This window comes from Emys orbicularis, chromosome 11, assembly GCF_028017835.1.
Source record: "Emys orbicularis isolate rEmyOrb1 chromosome 11, rEmyOrb1.hap1, whole genome shotgun sequence".
NCBI classification, from domain to species: Eukaryota; Metazoa; Chordata; order Testudines; family Emydidae; genus Emys; species Emys orbicularis.
Genome location: NC_088693.1, coordinates 36,015,026 through 36,037,286, shown reverse-complemented (window position 1 = coordinate 36,037,286; position 22,261 = coordinate 36,015,026). Strand labels below are relative to the sequence as shown.

At 42.4% G+C, this 22,261-nt stretch overlaps 1 protein-coding gene across 1 annotated transcript in view; it reads left to right on the top strand.

Moving 5' to 3' along the window:
- Positions 1-22,261, top strand: part of TTC21B (tetratricopeptide repeat domain 21B) — a 96,712-nt gene that overhangs the window by 19,834 nt on the left and 54,617 nt on the right. The window contains exons 7-13 of the mRNA XM_065413067.1: positions 1,911-1,995; positions 6,243-6,341; positions 7,640-7,832; positions 17,246-17,343; positions 17,933-18,133; positions 20,292-20,421; positions 21,085-21,242. Of these exons, the coding sequence (XP_065269139.1) occupies positions 1,911-1,995; positions 6,243-6,341; positions 7,640-7,832; positions 17,246-17,343; positions 17,933-18,133; positions 20,292-20,421; positions 21,085-21,242 (964 nt within the window). The remainder of the gene's footprint in view (positions 1-1,910; positions 1,996-6,242; positions 6,342-7,639; positions 7,833-17,245; positions 17,344-17,932; positions 18,134-20,291; positions 20,422-21,084; positions 21,243-22,261) is intronic.

Here is a 22,261-nt window from a genome sequence, read left to right as displayed (position 1 = left end):
GGATTTTGGAGTCTCTGGCCAGGAGGGATTTTATAGTACTGTACACAGGAGAGCTGTTACCCTTCCCTTTATAGTTATGACAGATGGAGATTCCACAACCTCCCTAGGGAATTTATTCCAGTGCTTATCCACCCTGACAAGAAGTTTTTCCTAATGTCCAACCTAAACCTCCCTTGCTACAATTTAAGCCCATTGCTTCTTGTCCTATCCTCAGAAGTTAAGAATTTTTCTCCCTCCTCCTTGTAACAATCTTTTATGTACTTGTACTCTTGTGTTTAAATATTTTAAAACATTTGTGCCTCAGTCTGCTGCCAGTGATATAATGTGAGATAAGACTAAGTAAGTTAACCCAAATCATGTTACACAGTTATGGTATGTGCATGCTGTCCAAACTTCAGAAAATTTCTGTAAATTTAAAAGTCCCACATCTTGTTATGTGGGAAATGCCAGAATGCTATATTAACTAAGCGTCTTCACCTTTTTGCGGTAGATATGAAGTCTGTAAACTTTCATTATGGAAATGTGATCACATCTCCATATTTAACTTTGTAATCCTAGTTATGATTGTGATCCCCCTCTAAGTTTAAAACAAACAAACGAAAAAGCGAAAACTCCCCTTTTACAACTTCACTGTGTCATTGGTGCTTTCTTGTCTAAAAAAGTTTTAGTGGGGAGAGTTGTGAGGTGGTTCTGACAAGATTGTTAGGGGGAGAAGTTTCATAATGTTCATTTTTGAAATGTTTTCTAATGGCTTTTTTTGTAACATTACATCTCAAAACTGGCTTGGCTTAGGAACCCCAAATTCATTTCAGTCACTAATCTTTAATGAGTACTAACGCCAAGATTACAAAACACATTCCCAGGACCCTGTAGCTAGGTTCCTAAATCCATATGTAGGCACCTTCCTGATTTTTCACTCAGCTATTCCCATTGTGAAGTTAGAAGCTTAACTTTAGGCTCCTGGTTTTAAAAGTCTTGGCCAAAAGTATGGGTATTCTGGTTTTGTAGGATAATTTGAAGTTGATTGCCTCTGGGAGATCCACAGGGACTCGATATGGATATATATTGAGTAAATATATTTTATTTTTTTTATTACAGTAGATACTGCACCTCTCAGGAGCCCCCAAAGGAAAAGACCTTTAATTCAGTCCTCTGAGCTTCTAAGTCTGCGAAGCACTGGTGTTGATAAGCCATACTTAAATAGCGTGCAAAGACAGTTTGTTCAGATCTCAGCCAATAAAACTTTAGAACACTTTATAAGATCGGCAGGTGGGAATCTTTTTTCCTGTGGCATTAATAATATACTGGCTCCTGGCTGTGATGATGTATTATCAGAAACTGGATGATATGGCCCTATTGCACATGAAGTGTCTATTACCTGTAGTTGTATAGCAAAAACTATTTGAAAATCATTAAAAAATACCTGTTTTTTGTTTTTTGTTTTTTTTAAACCCTCTCATTTATGGTTCTAACAAAATTCTAAACTAAAGTTGTCATCTAAGTAAGAAAATAATCTTATCCTAAAATTCTTCCTAAGTCAGCAAATAAAAGGGACAGTATTGAGATTAAAATGTATATTAATATATTTGTTGTTTATAACATAGTTCCAGTGTTAATGGTCTCACTTCACATTGTATGCACTTTGTTAACTTGTTTAATTTGTAAGCCTGAACAATTAAAGTTAAGTCCTGTTCCCCTTTAGGTTTGATTCTTAAAACTCCAGAAGAGTGTTTTAGTATCAAATGAGCTGTTTCTATTGGAATTAAAAAAAAAAAAAAAAAGTCTTTTCTGTTAATTTGTTTAAAAGCTGGTCTTTACACAATAGAAATTTTGGTGAAATTGGAGTTAACATTTCTCCCTTATAGGAAATAGCAGATCATAAAGCAAACTTAATCTTGATTTTTCCTCAGGCTGTTGCAGAAAGATACTCTTAACTTGGAAGCCATAAGGATGGAGGCTCTACATTTTTTGTGTAGGGAGGGTAATATACCTGAGGTGAGTCTTTGTGGAGCACTTCTTTTTTTTAAGCATCAAACTATTTGAATCATTAAAGCATTCAGTGATTGAGGTTATTTTATAGAGTACAGTAAGTATTTTGAGCAGTTTAAGCATTTTATTAATGGAAAATGAAAAGTGATGAGATCTTGCAAGTAATTCTATACCTTTCATCCTCATGTATTTTTTTGATAGATGGCCTTGTTGCACACTGCAATACTCTGCCAGTTAGAAACCTGTGTTAGACCACATGTCCGTCTTCTTCCTGTCGCCTTTTTGTCTAATGAGCTAGTTGTGTGGCACTAAAAGTCCCTGCTACCTTTTTCCTTCCTTTCTGGGGTCCCTTAGTTTGGATATGTGTGCATTTATAGCACTGTTCAGCTACTTTGAAGAAACTTTTTAAAATTCTATTTAATTCTTATAAGAATTAAATATTTTATATACATTATGCCTGTTCACATTTTTAGAAGAAAATATGCTTTCATACAGTTAGGACAAATCTGAATAAATTAAATGATGATACAAAAATGCTTGTAAGTCTAACTATATTAAATGCAAAAAGGTTTAATGACATAAATGGGAAGTGTTCATGTATTTCATACATTCCTCATTTTTTACAGAAAAATATTTTCATGCTACTAGCACAATTCAAAATAAATCATTGCACATTTTAAATGGTGCAGACTTAATGGTGCATTTTAATATGCTATGATTTATAATTTTATAAAAGATCACATGATTAAAAAAGACCTTCTGATTGGGAAAACCCCACCTGCCTCATTTGCTAAGCCAAACTCCCACAACTGGGGTTTCTGAGATTAGTCCTGCAGCGGTTGGTTGGGTTAGCTGCTTTTCCCTTTGCCTTTTTTCCTTTTTTATATATATATATATATATATATATATATATATATATATATATATATATATATATATATATATATAAAACTTCCTTGGACAATAAGGAACGGGATTTTATTTTTGACTACATTTCTAAAAAGAGAAAGATATCCTGTGGAAGTAGAATTTTGCAAGAGTGATCTAAATAAAAGCATCATGAATTGGTTCATAAGTCGGTGGACATTGGCACATCTCTTAATAACTAGAGTGGTTGTGTCACATTAATTCCTAACCATCTTTATTTTATGTGAAAGATATCTTCTCTCAATGATCTTTCACTGGTGCACAGTCACAGACCTTGTGGAAGTGTGTAACTGTAGTATATCAATACAGCCACGAGAGATTTTCAGAAGCTCAGTGAAAATTTGTTTAAAGTTTTAAAGTGTAAATTTTAAGATTTTGGGACAAAATTTCAAAAGCAACTAAGTGAGACTTAAGAGCCCAAGTCACTTTGAAAATGGGACTTGAGCTTCTAAGTTAGGGGTGGGCAAACTCTTTGGCCCGAGGGCCACATTGGGGTTGCGCAACTGTATGGAGCGCTGGGTAGGGAAGGCTGTGCCTCCCCAAAAAGCCTGGCCCCTGCCCCCTGACTGCCCCCCTCAGAACCTCCAACCCATCCAACCCCCCTGCTCCTTGTCCCCTGACTGCCCCCCCCCCGGGACTCCCACCCCCTATCGAACTGCCCTCTGCTCCTCGTCCCCTGAGCACCCCTCCCGGGACCCCCTGCCCCTAACTGCCCCCCAGGATCCCACCCCCTTATCTAACCCCCCCGTCCCCTGACTGCCCTCCTGACCCCTATCCACATCCCCGCCCCCTGACAGGCCCCCCGGGGCTCCCACTCCCAACCCACCCTGTTCCCCATCCCCTGACTGCCCCCCTAGAACCTCCGCCCCATCCAACCGCCCGCTCCTCCCTGACTGCCCCCCAGGACGACTGCCCCCCAGGACGACTGCCCCCTTACCCAACCCCCCCCCCACTCCCTGCCCCCTTAGCAGCAGCAGGAGCTCGCAGCCGCGACACCCGCCAGAGCCAGCTGCGCACCCCACGTTGCCCAGCAGGAGTGGCGGGCCATAGCGCAGCCCGCGTGACGGCGTGGCTGTGGGAAAGGGGGGACAGCAGGGGAGGGGCCGGGGACTTAGCTCCCCAGCCAGGAACTCAGATGCCAGGCAGGACGGTCCCGTGGGCCGGATGTGGCCCACGGGCCATAGTTTGCCTATGTTTGTTCTAAGTCATTGTGACATTCCTCAAGGTACAATCTGGATACCTGCGTCCCCTTAGTTCTTCTTCAAGTTCTTGCTCATGTCCATTCCATACTAAGTGTGTGTGCGCTGTGTGCACAGTTGCTGGAGATTTTTCCCTTAGCTGTATCCATAGGACTGACTCTAGCACCCCGTGCAGTTGTGCATGTATGGGCTGATATAAGGGACGCTGCCAGTGCCACATCCTCTCAGTTCATTCTTATCACATGTGATCGTTGTTTGGAACGATCCCTCTTGCTGTTGCAAGGCTTCTTTCCCAGTGGTTTGGACTTTGTAGTCTATTGTATAGTTTGGGAGTTAGTGTATATAGTTATTAGTGTACATAGTGGTCCTTGCGGTCGAGGTACCTTGTGTGGCAAGCCCACGCCAGTGAGTGACCTGCACTCTAGCTGTCTAAAGTGCCTTGGAGAAACTCATGTTAAAGAGAAATGCCAGATCTGCAGGGGCTAGGGTGACCAGATGTCCCGATTTTATAGGGACGGTCCTGATTTTTGGGTCTTTTTCTTATATAGGCTCCTATTACCCCCCACCCCCGTCCCGATTTTTTACATTTGCTGTCTGGTCATCCTAGCAGGGGCTTCAGACTTGAAGGAAGGCAAGATGGTGGTCAGGACCTCCCTTCAGACAGCTTCGGATGTGGCTGACTCAGCAGCCAGAACAATGGCATCAGAGGTCACCGTGAGGCACTGTTTGTGGCTCCAATCATTGGGCCTCTCTAATGAAGTGCAGCAGTCCATCCAGGACCTCCCCTTCAAGGGGACCTCCCTATTCTCCGAACAGATGGACTCCAAGCTTCACGCCTCAAAGGCTCAAGGGCCATGCTTCGCTTCCTGAGCCTTTACATGCCCCTGGCCTCCAGGAAGCATTTCAGGCTTTAGCAGCCTTCCAGATTTCCAGTGCCTTCCAAAAGAAATAAAAAGATAATGCAAGCAAATTCTTACTTTACCAAGGCTAATTGCTTTAAAAGCAAAAAGGTCTGTCTCACCATAAGCTGCAATATGTTTCACAGGCTGCGTCTCCTTCCAGCCTGAGACCGTTCCCCCACTTACTTCAGTTTTTTGAGAGTTGTTGATGTCATGATTAGAGAGATGGGAGGAGGAGAGGGGTAACGAGACAGTTTCTCCCTCCTCTTATAGTCCAGTCCTTTGTGCCGAAAAAACCCTTGCTGAGTCACAGTGACATGCAGTTTCATTGCGTTCATAAGCTCCAAAGTGTCCTTTTTAGAGGAATTGTAAATTTCTTGTTTACAACACCTCCCTTGTTGGAGGATGGCCACTTAAGCATTTAATAGTTTTCTAAGACCTGTGTTCAGTCCTTGGTTGTCTCTGAGGAGCTAGTCTGTGGGCATTCCCCAGAACCATAATCTATTTGAGTAACATCATGTAGCAAAACCTCATAATTTTAAACACAGTGTTATTACATACGTGTTATCAGGACAACAATATTCAGCAGATTGAGTTTTCAAATAATACCTCAAAAAGCATATTTTGTGCAAAATATATCATAACTTTATAAAAGTGGTGAACATGGGTAGAGGGTGTCAGTCACTTAGTTGCTTTTGAAAATTATTTTCCTTTATCCTTCTGCTTTATAGTTTGAGAACCATGTATTATTCCAAATCTTTCAGTATCGATCATGTTTAACTATTCCTCCCTAAATCTTTTGTTCTCAAGGTAAAATTGCCTTGTAGATAAAAAGCTCAGTGTGATTTCTGGAGGAGTATTTTAAAAACTTACTTTTTTTTTTTTTTTTTTTTGATGTTTGAAAAACATGTCCGAGAAACTGTTGATCTCTCTTCTGCTTCCAAGCTGATCTTATTTACTGGTTCTTGAAATAATCTGCCTTTTAGGTGTAGGACTAAATTTGCTTTGCAGTCCCTTTGATGCTACAGCAGTTCCAGTGTATTGTTTTTCCAACTTCTATATAAAAGTTATTTCCAACACTTGAAAACATATATTTTCTTGGGCTGAATTATTAAGATACTTTTATATCTTAGGATAAGGCTCACAGGATGTCATGCTACTGGAGTTTGTGATGTTCCTTGAGGTGTTGTGTTCCTTCCATATTGATCATAGTGTTCCATTCTCCTAGGCTACAGCCAAGCTGAGAGACCTAATTAATGCATTGGAAAAGTTGGAACCACATAATCCTCAACTATTTTGTAAAATGGCATTAGCTTTCAGCAGAACAGTGAGTGTACTTTTTTTTTTTTCTTAAACAAAATGCAAATAGCTATACATCCCGCTTTTGGTTTTTGGTAGTAGGGGTTTTGTGTCGATTAAAAACTTGACTTGGAGAGAGAGAAAGTGGGTTGATTGTTTAACTTGGTCTCTATATTTGAAAATTCAATGTGTGGGCTGAGAAAAGAGATACCTACTAGCCAGTCAGTTTTTCTGCTGCTCACATGAGTTTTAAATAGCAATGAAGCTGAACAGTCTTGTTAATTTCATACTCTTGCTTCTGCTTTTGTTTGGTAAAGCCATGAGCTATGGCAATGCCATTGGAGTTGTCTGCAGACTTAGGAGGACAGCATTGAAGTGAATTACATTTGAAAGGGTATGTTTATAACAGTAAGGGCTAAATATGTAATTTTTAAAATGAAAGCATAAATTCTTCATAGATAGCTTGGGTCACAGCAAACCCCAGGAGGAGCTTCCCATTTGCTATTGGAGAATAAATTTTATTTATAAAGTTCTCTATAAGTGGATGACAGTTAATATGATGCGGCCAGAAAAAATACCTAGTCTACCAAATTACCTAGTCTCAGTAGTCTACCAAAGTGAGAAACAAATGCCTCTAGGTAAAGTCTGAGCTTGTTTTCATAAGATTACTCAAATAATTGTACATTTCACAGGTTATTTGTAAAATAACTTGCTGTTGACCAAAGCCTTTGTAGGGAGCATCTATTCCATTTAATTGTAATAAGGAAACAAATTTTACGGACAGAGGTTATAACTCCTTAAACACCTCATTTCTCTGTAATAAATAATGTGTCCCAGCACCTGTTGACAGCATTGCTTACATAGAAGCACAAATATTAGAAAAATCAGTGCAGGGTAAGTTAGTCTCAGTGCCTCAGATGCTACAGGAATGGGTGACGGTATAAACTTGAGAACAGATTGATCTTTGAGAGTTCTCTCGCCCATCTGTAGCTAAAGAAACAACAAGATGATAGTAGTGTTTTACTTTCAATCATTGGTTGCTATAATAGCAGCATATTATCCAATAGTTTTGAAAACTGGGTGCTCCGTTTTAATCTCCTAAAACTAACTCCCATGCACAGGAATACATGAGAAATAAGTGATTACAGAAGATATGGCATTTTGCTCCTCCATCCTTGAGATAAGTGAGGACTTAGTGCTGCTATTTAAAATCTAATGTGCAACTTCTTTTAAAGATTCATTGTAACATTGAGTGTTTTTTCAAAATGTGGTGAAACTGATTAAGATTGAAAGCTTTCAGATGTAAAACTCTTCTTAACTTTTTAGTGTGGCCGGAACCAACTCATCCTTCAACAGACACAGATCTTAGTTGAAAGAGCATTTGACATGGCATCCCATGATTCTGAAATTGCTACAGAACTTGGCTACCAGATGATTTTACAAGGGAAGGTGAAGGAGGCTTTAAAATGGTACAAGACTGCTATGGTGCTTGATGAGACAAGTGTTTCTGCACTAACTGGTATGGCATGAGACTTTTTCTATTACTTACCATTTATTTAAAGGACACAGACAACTTAAAAGTACTTCTCTCTGATTTGTTTTATCTACTATTGTTACAGATAATGCATGAAATTACTTATAACAGAAATATTAAGGCTTTCTTTTCAGTTTTTCTCAGAGCATTTGACAGCACTTTATTGCCAATTTCACTATTTTCTTCATAGGGTCATTCCTCCTGTTTGGGTGGGTCTTTCACTCCTCAACAGGAGAGAGGTTTTTTTAAATAAAATGTAATTTGAAAAAACACACAGTGGCAGAAGGAATCAGGGAGAAGTATATGTTTGGCAGTGCTTTCAATATATTTTTAACTGGCTAGATTTCAAGTTGATAGTGTTCCTTTAACTGGTTTTTCTATTGCTCTATAAGCTTTTGAAAAGATAAAATCATCCTTGTAACATTAATGGGTAACCATAAGATGCATGTTGAGGAGAATATCTCTAATCCTTTTGCAAAAAGCTTGTCCTTTTTTCCAATTTTACAGCTGTTTTTTATGTCTTTGAGGAGAATTACAACTGGGGCAATAAATGACTTGTGTGTTTTAAAAAAAAAAAAAAAATGCTAAAATTCTAAATTTCTTTGCTTTCATTGGTTGTTGCAATGATAACTCTGACTAGAGAAGTTATTTCACAAATCAAAAACATTTGGTATACAATATTTCCATGAGGAATAGGATCCTCTTAAAGACTGCAAGACTAACAAGAAACTCCCCTTTCACATATCCTATCGACAATTTTTTTGTGCCATCAAAAAGCAACTGCAAGATACTGGCATTGCTTCCATGCCGAGAGGGACTGTTAGGTGGTATAACTTGATAGTTGAAAATGTTTGTTCGGGTTCCCAGAAGAAAAAAGCAGCTTGAAGAGGCTAATTAGGCTGAGGGGGAAGAAGCTGTAACTTGTAATTGATGATGACTGAAGCTAATAACACTTTTACTACTTGATGGTCTTTATTTTTAAAATGGTCTGACTCTCTTATTTTCTGGCTTTGGTACAGTGAAGCTTTATAATAATTTCACACAATGTTCTTGGCTCTATGAATCAACAGAACAATATATTTTTAGCATTGGAAATGAAGAAATCTGTATTAGATATTTAATTATTTTTGCTAGTGTTAGTCATGTGATATACTCAGCCCTTTTTATTTATTTTAAGGGGTCAGATTCTTATATGGCCCTCTCACTGAAGTATATGGCATGACTCATGTTTGTACAGCACATAGTCCAAACAAACCTTGATTGTGGTTGGGGCCTTTAGGTGCTACTGCAATACAAAAAAATTAATAATGAAAGAGTTTTAATTAGAATTTGTACTACTTTTCCTTTTGGCCTCAGCCCCAAAGACTGTCAGGTTTTTGTGGCATGCCTGATATTGAGCATAATCCTATTTTTTCTTCTTCGAGTGCTTGCTCATGTCAATTCCATTCTAAGTGTGTGCACGCCTATGTGCACTGTCATTGGAGATTTTTGCCTTAGCGGTATCTGTAGGGCCAGCTGTGGTGCCCCCTTGAGTCCGCGCTCATGCATCGGTATATCAGGCACCACTGGCCCTACGCCCTCTCAGTTACTTCTAACTGCCCGGGGTGATTAGTTGGAGCACCTTTCCTTGCATAGCAAGGGCTAGCAGTTTCTTCTCTTCTGACTTCAAGCCTTGGGGCCTTGTAAATAGTCTGTTTATAGTAATTAGTGCTAAGTAGTTGTTAAGTGTAGTTAGAAGTTAGTCCCAGCAGGGACTTCGCCCCAGGTGGGCCATGCCCCAGTCCCCGGGGTTTAAGCCCTGCGTGGACTGTAACAGGCCTATGCTTGTAAGTGACTCCCATAGCAACTGCCTCAAGTGCTTGGGGGAATCGCATGTGAAGGCTAAATGTTGTATTTGTAAAAAATTTTGACCCAGGACTCAGAAAGAGTGGGATATTTTAAATGCTTGTGGGCTCTCCTTATGGAGGCTGCCCTTCATCCGGCTTCTGAGCTGTCCTGCCAAGACTCATCTAATATCTCAGTCCCGGTGCCCAACGTACCCCCGGCACTGGCCTCTGCCCGGCACCGCTCCCCATCGCCGGTGCCCCAAAAGAAAACAAAGAAGCATGTCTCCCTGGCACTGGGCAAGAGGGGCCATGGGACATCGGGCAAAGGATCCAATTCAGGCTGCCAGGCCACTCCGGAGCCACGTATACATGCCTGCCCGGTCGGGGCCCTTAGCCCCTTTAAGGATCCACCACAGACTCTCGCGGTAGGGGACCCAAACTCCTGATGGCATCAATGTCTTCCCAAGCTCTCCTGGCACCGAGAGAGCAGAAGCCTCCGCCTGCAGTGTCGGCACTGCAGGAAATGGCAAAGACTTCCTACGAGGGCAAACCAGCCGCTAAAACCGCTCGGGGGCAGTGGAGCGCCGCCGATCCCCCGAGACAAGGCAGCACCCTCTACCTCTGTGCCACAAATCTCCGGAGTCACAACCTGGATCCTCTGGGCTTGCCCTCAGTCACTGGCACCGCAATTGCGGTTCCTGCTGTCTTGACGCAGATCACCTAGGTGAAGGCGCCGGTTTCCATATTACCGGCACTGTTCACCCTCACACTGGTCGTCCTCTCGGCGCAGATCTCGGTCGCCTGTCTGGTGGGAGTGCTCTCTGTCACGGCTCTGGTCCCACTGGCACCGATCCTCTCACTCCAGGCACTGGTCTTCGGCGGCGACAGTCAGCAGGCAGACGCAGGCATCAAGGGCACCACTGTGGTTACCGGAAGGTGATTCCTCTGGCATAGAAGGGTAGTTCAGCCCCTTGCCCAGACTCGGGCACCCGAGGCCGCGTCTACATCGCTGACGTTGCCTTGGCAGCATGGCCAGTGGCCACTGCAACGGCCTTATTGGGGTGCATGGGGCATGCCAGTCATGACGATGCCCCCTTTGCACCACTCATCTGCCACTGCTTTGGAGCAACAGTTGGCAGCACCGACGGCACTGGGCTCGGTGCATGAGTCGTGCTCGGTCAGGTTAGAGGAGACTGCACCCACCCCTAAACCTCCCTTCCCCAGAGGGGACGATGCCCAGAGGCCTCCCCTGGTGGTACAGTCGTCTTCATCCCCGGACAAAGCGGTCATGGGACCCTTGCGGGCCAGCCTGCCAGATGATTTTAAAGAACACCAAGCCCTGCTTTGACTGGTGGCCGAGAGCTAGAGGTAGAGGAGATGCCCAAGCAGGTGGACACCTTTTTCAATGTCCTCTCAGCCTCTACCCCTGCCCGTGTTGCACTACTAGTGCATGACGTGGTCCTCAAAATTGCCAAGGTCCTCTGACAAACCCTGTCATCTATCCCTCCCACCTCCAAAAGGGCTGAAAAGAAGTACTTTGTCCCAGCCAAAGGGTTCAAGTACCTTTATACCCACCCACCTCCGGGCTCACCGGTTGTCTCTGCAGCCAATGAAAAACAAGCAGGGGCACACCAGCTCAGCTCCCAAAAATAAAGATGCCAAAAGACGACCTTTTTGGGAGAAAAATGTATTCAACTGCCAGCCTGCAATTCTGGGTGGTGAATCATCAGGCCCTCTTGGGCAGATACAATTTTAACTCATGGGACTCCCTTCGTAAGTTCAGGGAGTCCCTCCTGCAGAGTTTGGCCCAAGAATTTGGCACCCTGGTAGAAGAGGGCACAGTGGCGGCTAGGTGATCCCTCTAAATGGCGTGGGACGTGGCGGACTCAGCAGCTAAGGTGGTCGCGTCGGTGGTGGTGATGAGGCGCAGCTCCTAGCTTCAGACTGCCTGGCTTTTCCCAAGAGATGCAGACTTCGATCCAGGACCTCCCATTCAATGGGAATGGTCTCTTTTCTGAACAGCTGGATACGAGGCTGGATGGGTTAAAGGCCACTCGGGCCACTCTTCTCTCTGGGCATGCATACACCGCAGTCTGGACGGAAGCAGTGCCAGCCACCCCCACTGCCAAGGCCTTGGCAGCCATGTTGGGTCTTCAAGGAGAAGGGATAGACACACGAATTTTAGTCGTCGCTGTCCTTCCTCCTCCCCCTCACCAGTGCATCCCGGGGACCAGAAACGCTCATTTTGAAGGTGTGCTCAAGAGTAATGCCCCCGTCAATTTCCCGGATCTACCTTGTTCTTTTCTTGACTGTCTTCATTCCTACCATTCGGCCTGGTTGCTGGTCATCTCAGACCACTGAGTGTTGTACATAGTATCTCCAGGCTATCCTCTGCAATTTTCGGCCACCCCATCCTCCAACCCCCCATCTTCCCCGTCCCTCTTCAGGGACCCTTCTCACGAGTAACTCCTCGTTCAAGAAGTCGAGACCCTCCTGCACCTGGGGGCGGTGGAGGACGTCCCTCAAGACATGAAAGGCAAGGGGTTCTATTCCTGCTACTTCCTAATCCCGAAGGCAAAAGGGGGCATCAGACCCACCCTGGACCTGCGTCGCCTCAACAGGTCTCTCTCAAAAAGTTGAAGTTTCCCATGGTCTCCCTGACCTCCATCATCCCCTCCCTGGATCCGGGAGACTGGTACACTGCCATCAACTTAAAGGATGCTTATTTCCATATTCCCAGGTCACAGACGTTTCCTCCGTTTCATAGTGGGCGGCCATCTCGGACCTGATCTCCCATGTAAAGAACTACCCGCTCACCGTGGGTCACACCTGCCTGCAGCTGTTGGGCCACATGGCCGCGTGTACATACATGGTCAGCCATGCTCGGCTCCATCTCCGGCCCCCGCAAGCATGGCTGGCATCGGTCTACATTCCCAACAGGCAAGACCTGGACTGTGTAGTCAGGCTGTCGAACCACATCAGGTCGTAACTAGATTAGTGGTTGGACCCGGGTTCGGTTGGAGGGAGTCCCCTTTGTGACCCCATCCCTGTCGCTGACCCTGGTCTCCGATGCTTTGGACCTGGGCTGGGTTGCCCACCTGGGCGAGCTGAGTGCCCAGGGCCCCTGGTTGCGGGACGATCTGGCCCTCCATATCAACGTTGGGAAGTTCAGAGTGGTTCGCCTGGCCTGCTAGACTTTCTTCACATTTCTTCACCATTTGAAGGGCAAGGTGGTGCAGGTCCTGATGGACAATACCGCCGCAATGTATTACATCAACAGGCAGAGCGGTGCCAGGTCTTCGGATCTTTGTCAAGAAGCTCTCCGCCTTTGGGATTTTTGTGTGAGGCATGCCATTCATCTGATAGCCGTGCACCTGCCTGGAACCAGGAACATCCTGGTGGATCACCTCAACAGGACTTTCTCATCTCACCACGAGTGGTCGCTCCATCTGGAGGTGGTCAGTATAATCTTCCAGAGGTAGGGGAATTGACAGGGGCTCAATGTCAGACACCTTTCTCATTCCATGGTCGGGACGCTGATATATGCCTTTCCGCCAGTGCCGTTGATTCACAGGGTCCTTGTGAAGATCAAACAAGGCAGTGCAAGAATTATCCTAATAGTCCCCATGTGGCTTCGCCAGCACTGGTTCGGCATGTTGCTGAGCCTTTTGGTATCCGCCCTGCTGCTGTTGCCCCTCTGGCCGGATCTGCTGTCCCAGAACCATGGCATCCGAACCTGGCGGCACTGCACTTGATGGGATGGCTACTGCATGGCTAAGTGCGGACGAATGGGCATGCTGGGCCTGTGTCCAGCAGGTCTTGCTGGGTAGCAGAAAACTCTCCACCAGAGCGACTTACCTGGCCAAATGGAAAAGATTCATGTGCTGGGCCTTGGAATGGTGTATTCGGGCCGATCAGGCCCCACTGCAGGAGACTGGATTATCTGCTGTACCTCAAACTCCAAGGTTTGTCCGTGTCATCGATCAAGGTCCACCTGGCTGCTAACTCAGCTTTCCATCCTCCATTCCAAGGCAGGTCGATCTTCGCTCATGACATGACGGCATGGTTTTTGAAAGGTCTGGAGCGTCTCTACCTGCATATCTGGGATCCCATCCCCCCCGGGGACCTGAATCTCGTGCTGTCGAGGCTCAGGGGGTCTCCCTTTGAGCCTCTGGCTTCCTGCTGTCTCCTGCTTATCACAATCAGGAATGATCTTCCAGGAGAGAACATCAGCCTGCAGGGTGTCCGAGATCAGGGCGCTTACTTCAGAGCAGCCTTATATGGTCTTCTACAAGGATAATGTCAAGCTGCGATCACACCCAGTGTTTCTGCCCAAGGTCGTTTCCCAGTTTCATACTGGCCAGGATATATATTTACCCATCTTCTTTCCAAAGCCTCATGTGTCAGATGAGGAGCGCAGGTTACATTCACAGGATGTCAGAAGGGTGCTGGACTTCTACATAGATAGAACAAAGCTATTCTATAAGTCAACGCAGTTGTTCGTTGCGGTGGCAAACAGAATGAAAGGTCGCCCAGTGTCTGCTCAGAGGATTTCGTTCTGGATCACGGACTGCATCTGCTACTGCTATGAGCTGGCGAAAGTGCCTCCACCAGCAATTGTGACTGCACACTTGACTAGGGCACAAGCGTCATCAGAGGCCTTCTTGGCACAGGTACCAATCCAAGAGATCTTAGAGCTGCTACCTGATCATCTGTCCACACGTTCACATCTCATTATGCGCTTACCCAGCATGCTCAAGACGATGCTGGCTTTGACAGAGCAGTGCTGCAAGACTGTGAACGCTGAGCCTACCACCATTGATACTGCTTGTGTGTCACCTAGAATGGAATGGACATGAGCAAACACTCGAAGAAAAAAGGTTTACCCAGTTTTTTCATAACTGTTGTTCTTCGAGATGTGTTGCTCATGTCCATTCCATTACCCGTCCTCCTGCCCCTCTGTCGGAGTTATCAGCAAGAAGGAATTGAGAGAGCGTAGGGCTGGCGGTGCCTGATATACCAACGCTTGAGCGCGGCACTCCAGGGGGTGCCACAGCTGGCCCTACGGATACAGCTAAGGCAAAAATCTCCAAAGACCACGCACATGAATGCACGCACACACCTAGAATGGAGTGGACATGAGCAACACATCTCGAAGAACAACAGTTATGAAAAAGATGGATAACCATTTTTTCTCTCTTCCAAGGATGAGGGATTAAAAGTGTCACTTTCAGACTCTTGTCTCTGGCCATACTCCCTAGGAACCTTCTGAAGATGGGGGAGGAGGTAAACTCCTATTCTCACGCCTACCTGAATCACATAGTTGACTTGCTTAAGAAACAATCAAAGGCTGAGAAATTGGTGATGTCTGTATGGGGCAGATATCTCTGAGGGAGGCTTGACTGTATTATGGTAGCACTGTATGTGCCTGTATGTTTGCTAGAGCTCTGTGAATGGCCATTTCTGGGCTCTGGATTAGGAGTGGCCACTCCTAATCCAGAGCCCAGGTGTGTTGTGTGTTCCGTAGCTAACAGGAGGGAAGCTAGTCTTCAGTGCTGTTGCCTCATCTGTCCCTACCCCACACAGGGGATAGATGAAAGTAAAAAAATTACATAATCTATCCATAGACAGCATCTTTATTCCACCCGAGGGTGGAATAGATTTAAAATTTAAATCAAGGCATCATTTTTTTTTTATAAGTCTTTTATCTCTTTGCTGCCTTACTTGTGGTGAGAGCACAGCTAGATTTATTGCTCTGTCACCCTTTAACTCTTTAATGCTTCAGCTGCTGTTGTCATCCCCCAGAGCTTCTCTTGATGCTGAGTGCCTAAAGGCACTACTGTTATGAATCATACTGCATGCTTTGACACTTATGGAGTCTGTATTGAGCTTTTTTCTAATGCAGTGTAACATTTTTGCAAACCACAAATATCTATAAAACTTTGTATCCCATTTTCCTTGGGGACAGGGACCATCTTTTTGTTTTGCGTTTGTACAGCATCTAATGTAACAGTGTCCTGCACCAGGACACGGACTCCTATGTGTATAATAAAGCCAGTAATAAGTAACCCTTTCAAAGAATGTCGAGAGAACAAGCTCTCCTGAGCATCCATGGCTAAGACTAATGAATATGTTCTTCTGGTTTCTACTCAAAATAGGAATAAAGGGATACCATAAAGGTCAAAAGACCCAATATTTACCCTAATCTAAAAGAGTTTAAAGTATTTAAATGTTACTCTAGTCTTGGAAAAATGTATTCTTGATAAAAATCCAACGTCTGTAAGGAAAACAAAAAACAGTCCGTGATAGTTACTTGATGACCTATATTATTCATTTTGTACCATTTTTCTGGCATGCGTCTGTTGGGTGCAGGCAGGATACTGAAACTTCAGTGAGCAAGATTGCTTCTGAAAGAATGAGCTTGTGCCCATTTTTTCCCCCTTTCTGATGTATGAAGAGACTTGAAAGATGTTTACTTTCTTAGTGTTTTTCTGCTTTTTTTAAGGAACAGCAATATAAAGTCTGGCTTTCACTGGTTTTGTTGGAGGTATAGCACATTTGTTTAAGCTCTTCCTACCGTAATTGAAGGGCTGAAATTATTTTTTATCATTTATCTTAATTCTCTAGTCATCAGTCTTCCAGCCTGGAGAGGATCTACGTAATGTTTGGAGAGAAAAGAAAAGCAAGTCTCACCTGCGCACACAGTCCTTTGTTTTGTTTTGTTTTTTTCTTAATTTTAGAATTAAGAGAGACCTGTCAGCCTTTCGTTCTCAGAAGGAAGGACACTAGCATGTTTGATTTCTCCATGGTCTTGAATCCAAGCAAGGAACAGTATAAGGGGATTATTAGGATCTCATGGTGGAAACCTGCAAGTTAAAACAAGACTGGTGAATCAAAGACCTACTAGTAATCACACTTCTATAAACAAGCTTTTGCATGTAGTGAGTTATCGCTGTTTAGTAAGAAGACATTAGCAATATTCTCAGAGGTTTCTCTTTATCTAAACACTGTTCTGTTAGGTGTCTACTCTGTTGCTAAGTAGTTTAAGAATGGAGGGAGAGAGAGAGGTTCCACAGATGATTTTCCCATAGGTCATGGATGATACATAGTACTTGGTTTAACAATCATTAGTAAGTTGTACAGGACAAACTATAATGAATACAAAGACTTCGCCCAAACACTTAAGGGAAGTGTGTTAGGGCACGCTGTGAAATGTCAAAAGGATAACTTTTGAAACTTTAACAAATACAGCTTAAAGAAACAATTTAGGTATTTTCCTAGACGAAGTTTAAAGCATGTGATGGTGGGGGGAAAAGAGGAGAGATGGCTTTTATGAAGGAAGGACATAGCTGTAAAAAATAATTTACATTGTAGATAAACCTTGTACATCTGTCATAAATCTTAGTTCTTTGTTTTTTCCCCATCATCCTGTTAACAAAAGGCGGAGGAGTTGATAGTCCAGAGGTAAAGAAAACTTGATTAATGAGGGTGGGGGGTGAGGACCCTCTGGAAAGCTTAACACTGTGTAGCCACCATAAAGCTGAAACTGAAATTAAATGTTTACTGTTGCAGGAATTATCCGATGTCAGATAATTGAAGGGCAATTAGAAGATGCAGATCAGCAGTTGGAATTCCTTAATGAAATTCAGCAATCAATTGGGAAATCTGGGGTAAAAGACTACTTCACTGAAGTGTTTTGATTCTAATCTGAAGTTGTGGCCTGGTTGAGATTACTAGAGTTTAACATCTTTATTTTTTCTGGAGCAGAGTATTTTTAATGGAGGATGCTTAACTCAGAAATTTGCCTTTTCTGTCTTTTGGTCAAGCAAAGTTCGTATTGGCCTGCTAGACAGGGAGTATTTGTTTACTCAGATTTTTTTCTGAGTTTGGATTGAATGGGGAAAAAGGGGCCTTTTTTTTTTTTTTTTTTTTTTTTTTTTTTTTTTTTAAATGCTGGTGTTGACATTGATAAATTTAATTTACTTATGTGCCTAGAATGGCTTATAATTGCACCATATAAATTGAAAAAGAAATGCATTGTATAGCAAATCTTTATGTACACCTTACAGTGATCATTCTTAAAGTTTTCAATTGCATTATATAATTGTTACAATATTCCTAAATTTAGCGTTTGCTGAGATCATTGCATCTAGTTATTGCCTAGAAAATGGTGAAGATTTGTGTGGTGCTAGATAAATTAATAAAAAAGTAACAAAACTAATATAGTTGGAGTTAAAAAAGATTTTTGTTTTTTTGCAGGAACTGTCTTTCTTGCGTGCAGTTTTAGCTATGAAGAAACATCAAAGACAAGAAGAAGTTATTCATTTGTTGAATGATGTTCTGGATACTCACTTTTCATCATTGCATGGCTTACCTCTTGGCATACAGTACTTTGAAAAACTGAATCCTGATTTCTTGCTGGAAATTGTTAGAGAATATCTTAATTTTTGCCCAACACAGGTTAGTAGTATTAGACCTCTTTCTCTGAAAACCAGAATTTATCCAAGGACTCCATTTTTAATATCATTTAATAGTTACAAGTAGAAGGGATTTTTTTTTTTAGAAGAATCACCAAAAGTATATTTACTTTTCACATGAAGCAAAAATTTGTTTTAAATATTTAGCAGCTTTGTACTGGAATAACTGCTAATTTACATCTCATTTTCTTCATACAAAATGCAGCAGTTATATTTGAGGAGGGGTTAAATGTAAATGCAAGGTGCTGTGCATATACAGCAAGGTGCTCTATATACAGTTATTTGATCTATTGTTTGATCTGGAGAATATAACAGAGTAGAACTCACTTAAATAACTTAATGTGAAAGCTAGATGTTGATCACGTGGTCATTCTTGACCTCTCACACAAATGCAGTTTGCTTGCTCAGGATGTTTTCCCACAGACATGCATTCATTTCTCTTCTACTTCTGTGCAGGTACATATGTATATAATGGTATTTTAACTCTTTAACCTCAAACAAAAATATAAATTATCCAGATTGTAGGTTATTTTTTTTATGGTTGAAGATGGCATCCTGTCATATGTTGGGCTTGACAACAGGAATATTTGACACTCATAACTATTTTCAGGATACCAAGGAAGGGGTCTTCAAGCTATTAAGTTAAGATACTCTTTCTTGGTGCAGTAAGAAAAAGAGTAACTGAAAATAACTCTTTCAAGTATGTTACAGAGGAAAGATCTTAAGTAATTGTTGGGCATTAGCTCAGATATTATATAGTTCCACAGACTTCTAGCATACGTTGACAGTTTGCTATATGACAGTCCTATAATTTATTTGCTATGTGTTCTAGTTTCTCAAGAACAGACTGTAAGTTCCATGGTAGTGTGAATGCCTCACAACTGTTCTGGCAAAAATCGCAGTGAAATGACAATGTTTAAAGTCCAAAAAGACACTAACAATTGCAGCATCTTACAAGGCTATACAGTAAAGAAAATAGCACCCATAAGAAATGTTAATCTGTTTTTACGTAGCATCTCATCTGAAAATTTTTTTGGAATTGTTTTCTTCTTAGAAAGGTGCACATTTTATTGAGCTGGGGAATTGGAAAATGGAAAAGATGACAAAGCAATTGCCACCATGTGAACTATATTTGAAATTGAAGGTTTTTTAATTAGTTATTTCTGAGACTTCAGCTGGTAGGGGCTGGCGTCCCGAAAGATAATTCCATTGTAATTCCAATGACATTGGCGCTCTGAGCTCTCTTAGAGAATTAAAGGGGGATGGAAACTAATAGTCAGTCAGACATCGTTTCTTTTAGAAGAACCTATAGGAAGGGAAATTGACAAAACTGCAAGGAGAGCCATATCTTCACTTTCACTTTCAGTGAGGAAGAGGAAATGCAGCCTGCATAACCCAGATGTTGGGACCTTCCATTTTGATTATAGGGAATCCCTCTTCTACCGCATCAGATCAGCCTTTTCCCCTCCTGGGGTTGCACATTACAGCCGTCTTTGTGGACTAGGCGGTGTGGAGGAAGTTGAAGCTGTGAAGGGAAATTAAGGCTGCTTCTAACATTAAATTCCATGTGGATTTTCCTAGTATAATTATGCCAGGTCCACAGAAGATCAAGCCACAGAAAGCAGCAGTTTCCCAACTCCTGCTCTGTGTTCTGCTGAGCCCCAACAACATAGAGGTGCTGTGGTGAAGGGGTGTCCCTGAGCCCCCCAGGGAGTGATGGAAGAACAAAGCGGAGCTCCTGTTGACTCAGGCCTCCTACTTACCTTTACCTTCCCCTGATGTACCTGCTTTGATTCCCCTGAAGCCAAATTATTGCTATTTGGGGATCATCTGGCCCCAGTGTAATGGACTGGCTTGTGTACAACCAGAGAGAGACCTGATTCTGATTTAATTTATACAAGTCTTACACTGGTCGAGTCCCGCAAACTTTAATAACGGTTCTCTGCATTTACACCGGTATAAATGTGAGTAGAATTTGGCCTCTTATATTTAAAATACTTTGCACTGTTTCTTCGTGGTGACACATTCTTTTCACTTTTTGAACTTCCAGATTCTTAGGCTGAGCAAAATTAGCAGTGCTTTCTTTTTACTAGTTCATGTTCTTATAATGAATTTTTCAGTTGATCTGTTCTTATTTCTAGCCTGCAAATCCAGGACAACCCCCTTCACCACTGCTCAAACACTGTGCCTCAGTTCTTGAAACTGTGGTAAAAACTGTACCAAGTCTTCTACATGCTGTCTTTTTAATTGCAAAGGTGAAATACTTATCAGGTAATATATGTGTGTGGCTGCAAAAATACAAATATTTTTGTATTAAATAAATATTTTTCTTCCATTCTAAAGTACTGTATAACAACAAAAATATTATTTGATTTCTTATATTCTGTTCTTTTTTTAACAACACAGTACTAGAATTATTTCTTTCCTCTGGCTTTATTACCTGATTGTTCCCTTAAAATGCACTTCTGAAAAAATAGAAATGTAGCATTGAAAGACTTCACCTTACAGAAAAATCAAACAGGACTAGAGAGTGGATGGTTCAGGGACTGGGGATAATGGAGCAATTGCTGTCTCTGCTGTGTTTTTTGGTTGGTTTTGTCTCCAACTCACAATGACACTGATCAGAAGTATTTAGTAGCTGCTATCTGAGGTCATTAGCAGCCTGTTAAATAAATATGTGTATATCTTAAAAGCAAGCTGTGAGGCCTTTATATGTAAAATATAGAGAGGCTAATGGCTTGTCTACACTTGAAATGCTACAGCACTCCTTCTCAAGAGGCAGTGTCTACATTGGGAGTTAGGTTGGCTTAACTGCATTGGTCAGTGGTGTGAATTTTTCAGTGTAGACCAGGCCTGAGTAAGAGGCACTTATCTTCAATACTGGGCTTTGATTTTTTTTCTCTTGATTTTTGCTATTTTTGTTTAAATCATTAGGTGATATTGAGGCATCCCACAGTGTTCTACAGCATTGCCTGGAACAGAATCCTTCTTATCCAGATGCTCATTTACTTATGGCTCAGGTTCATTTGTCCCAAAACAATTTTAAACTCTGTTCTCAGTCCCTGGAACTTTGTCTGAGCTACAATTTTGAGGTGAGTTTGATCAGAGGAATTAAACTGTTTTATTCATTCAGTTTTGTAAGACTTCTGCTATAGCGTGCACAGCAAAATGCATGATTTTAATACTTTTCACTACAAGCTTGGCATCTGAACACATTTGTCAGATGAATAATTTTAATTGCAAGGCAAATTGGGAGTGTGAAGTCAGGACTCCAAATTTGCCTATTAATTTGCCCCAAGGTATCAGAATTTTCTTGTGGGGTATAGAAGAAAGAAACAGCTTTTTTCTTTTCTGATCTCTCTCTCTCTCTCTCTCTCTCTCTAAAGAGAGAGAGAGAACTGTTAACAGAAATAAGTATTACAATGTATAAGGACATACTATATAGACAGGATTTGTAGTCCCAGAGACATCTTGCCACAAAGTTGTGAAAGGTTTGCATAAAAGAATATAAGAAGAGTGGTCCAAAGTCGTGCTGCCTTTCAAGAAACCTGGGAACATTGTTACTGTCAGTATCTCCTTGTTCCCTGGTCAGCAAAGCCAGTACACTTAAGCAGTGGTGGTTCTGAAATGGCTTTCCCCACTCTCATCTATTGTGGCTGATTCAGGACTTGGTACTGCGAGGTACTGAGAACTCTGGTCCATTGAAGTCACTGGGACTACTTAGAGTTAAGTGCTTCGCTGAGGCAGGGCCAGCGTGCTCAGCAGTTATGCATGGTTGAATTCTGAGTGAATATCCTGATAGGGCTTTGCTGGAAGGTAGATGATGTGAGACAAGCTGGTCTTTATTTCCTTTCTAAAATATTCCTCTGCCCACCTTCTGTTCTCCAAACATTGGCATAGAGAAGCTGAATGAAAATAATACCTACTGATGTGCCTGAAATTTTGTATAGAGCCACACTTACTCTTTCCATTTGTTCCCCTTAATATCAAAACAGACCTATTCAAGCAGGTAGAGTGGATGAATGCCACAGTGGGTTTGTGTGTATAAGTTAATTGCCAAATTATGTATATCTTCCACTCTTTTTTGAAACTACTGCACCAGCTTACTGAA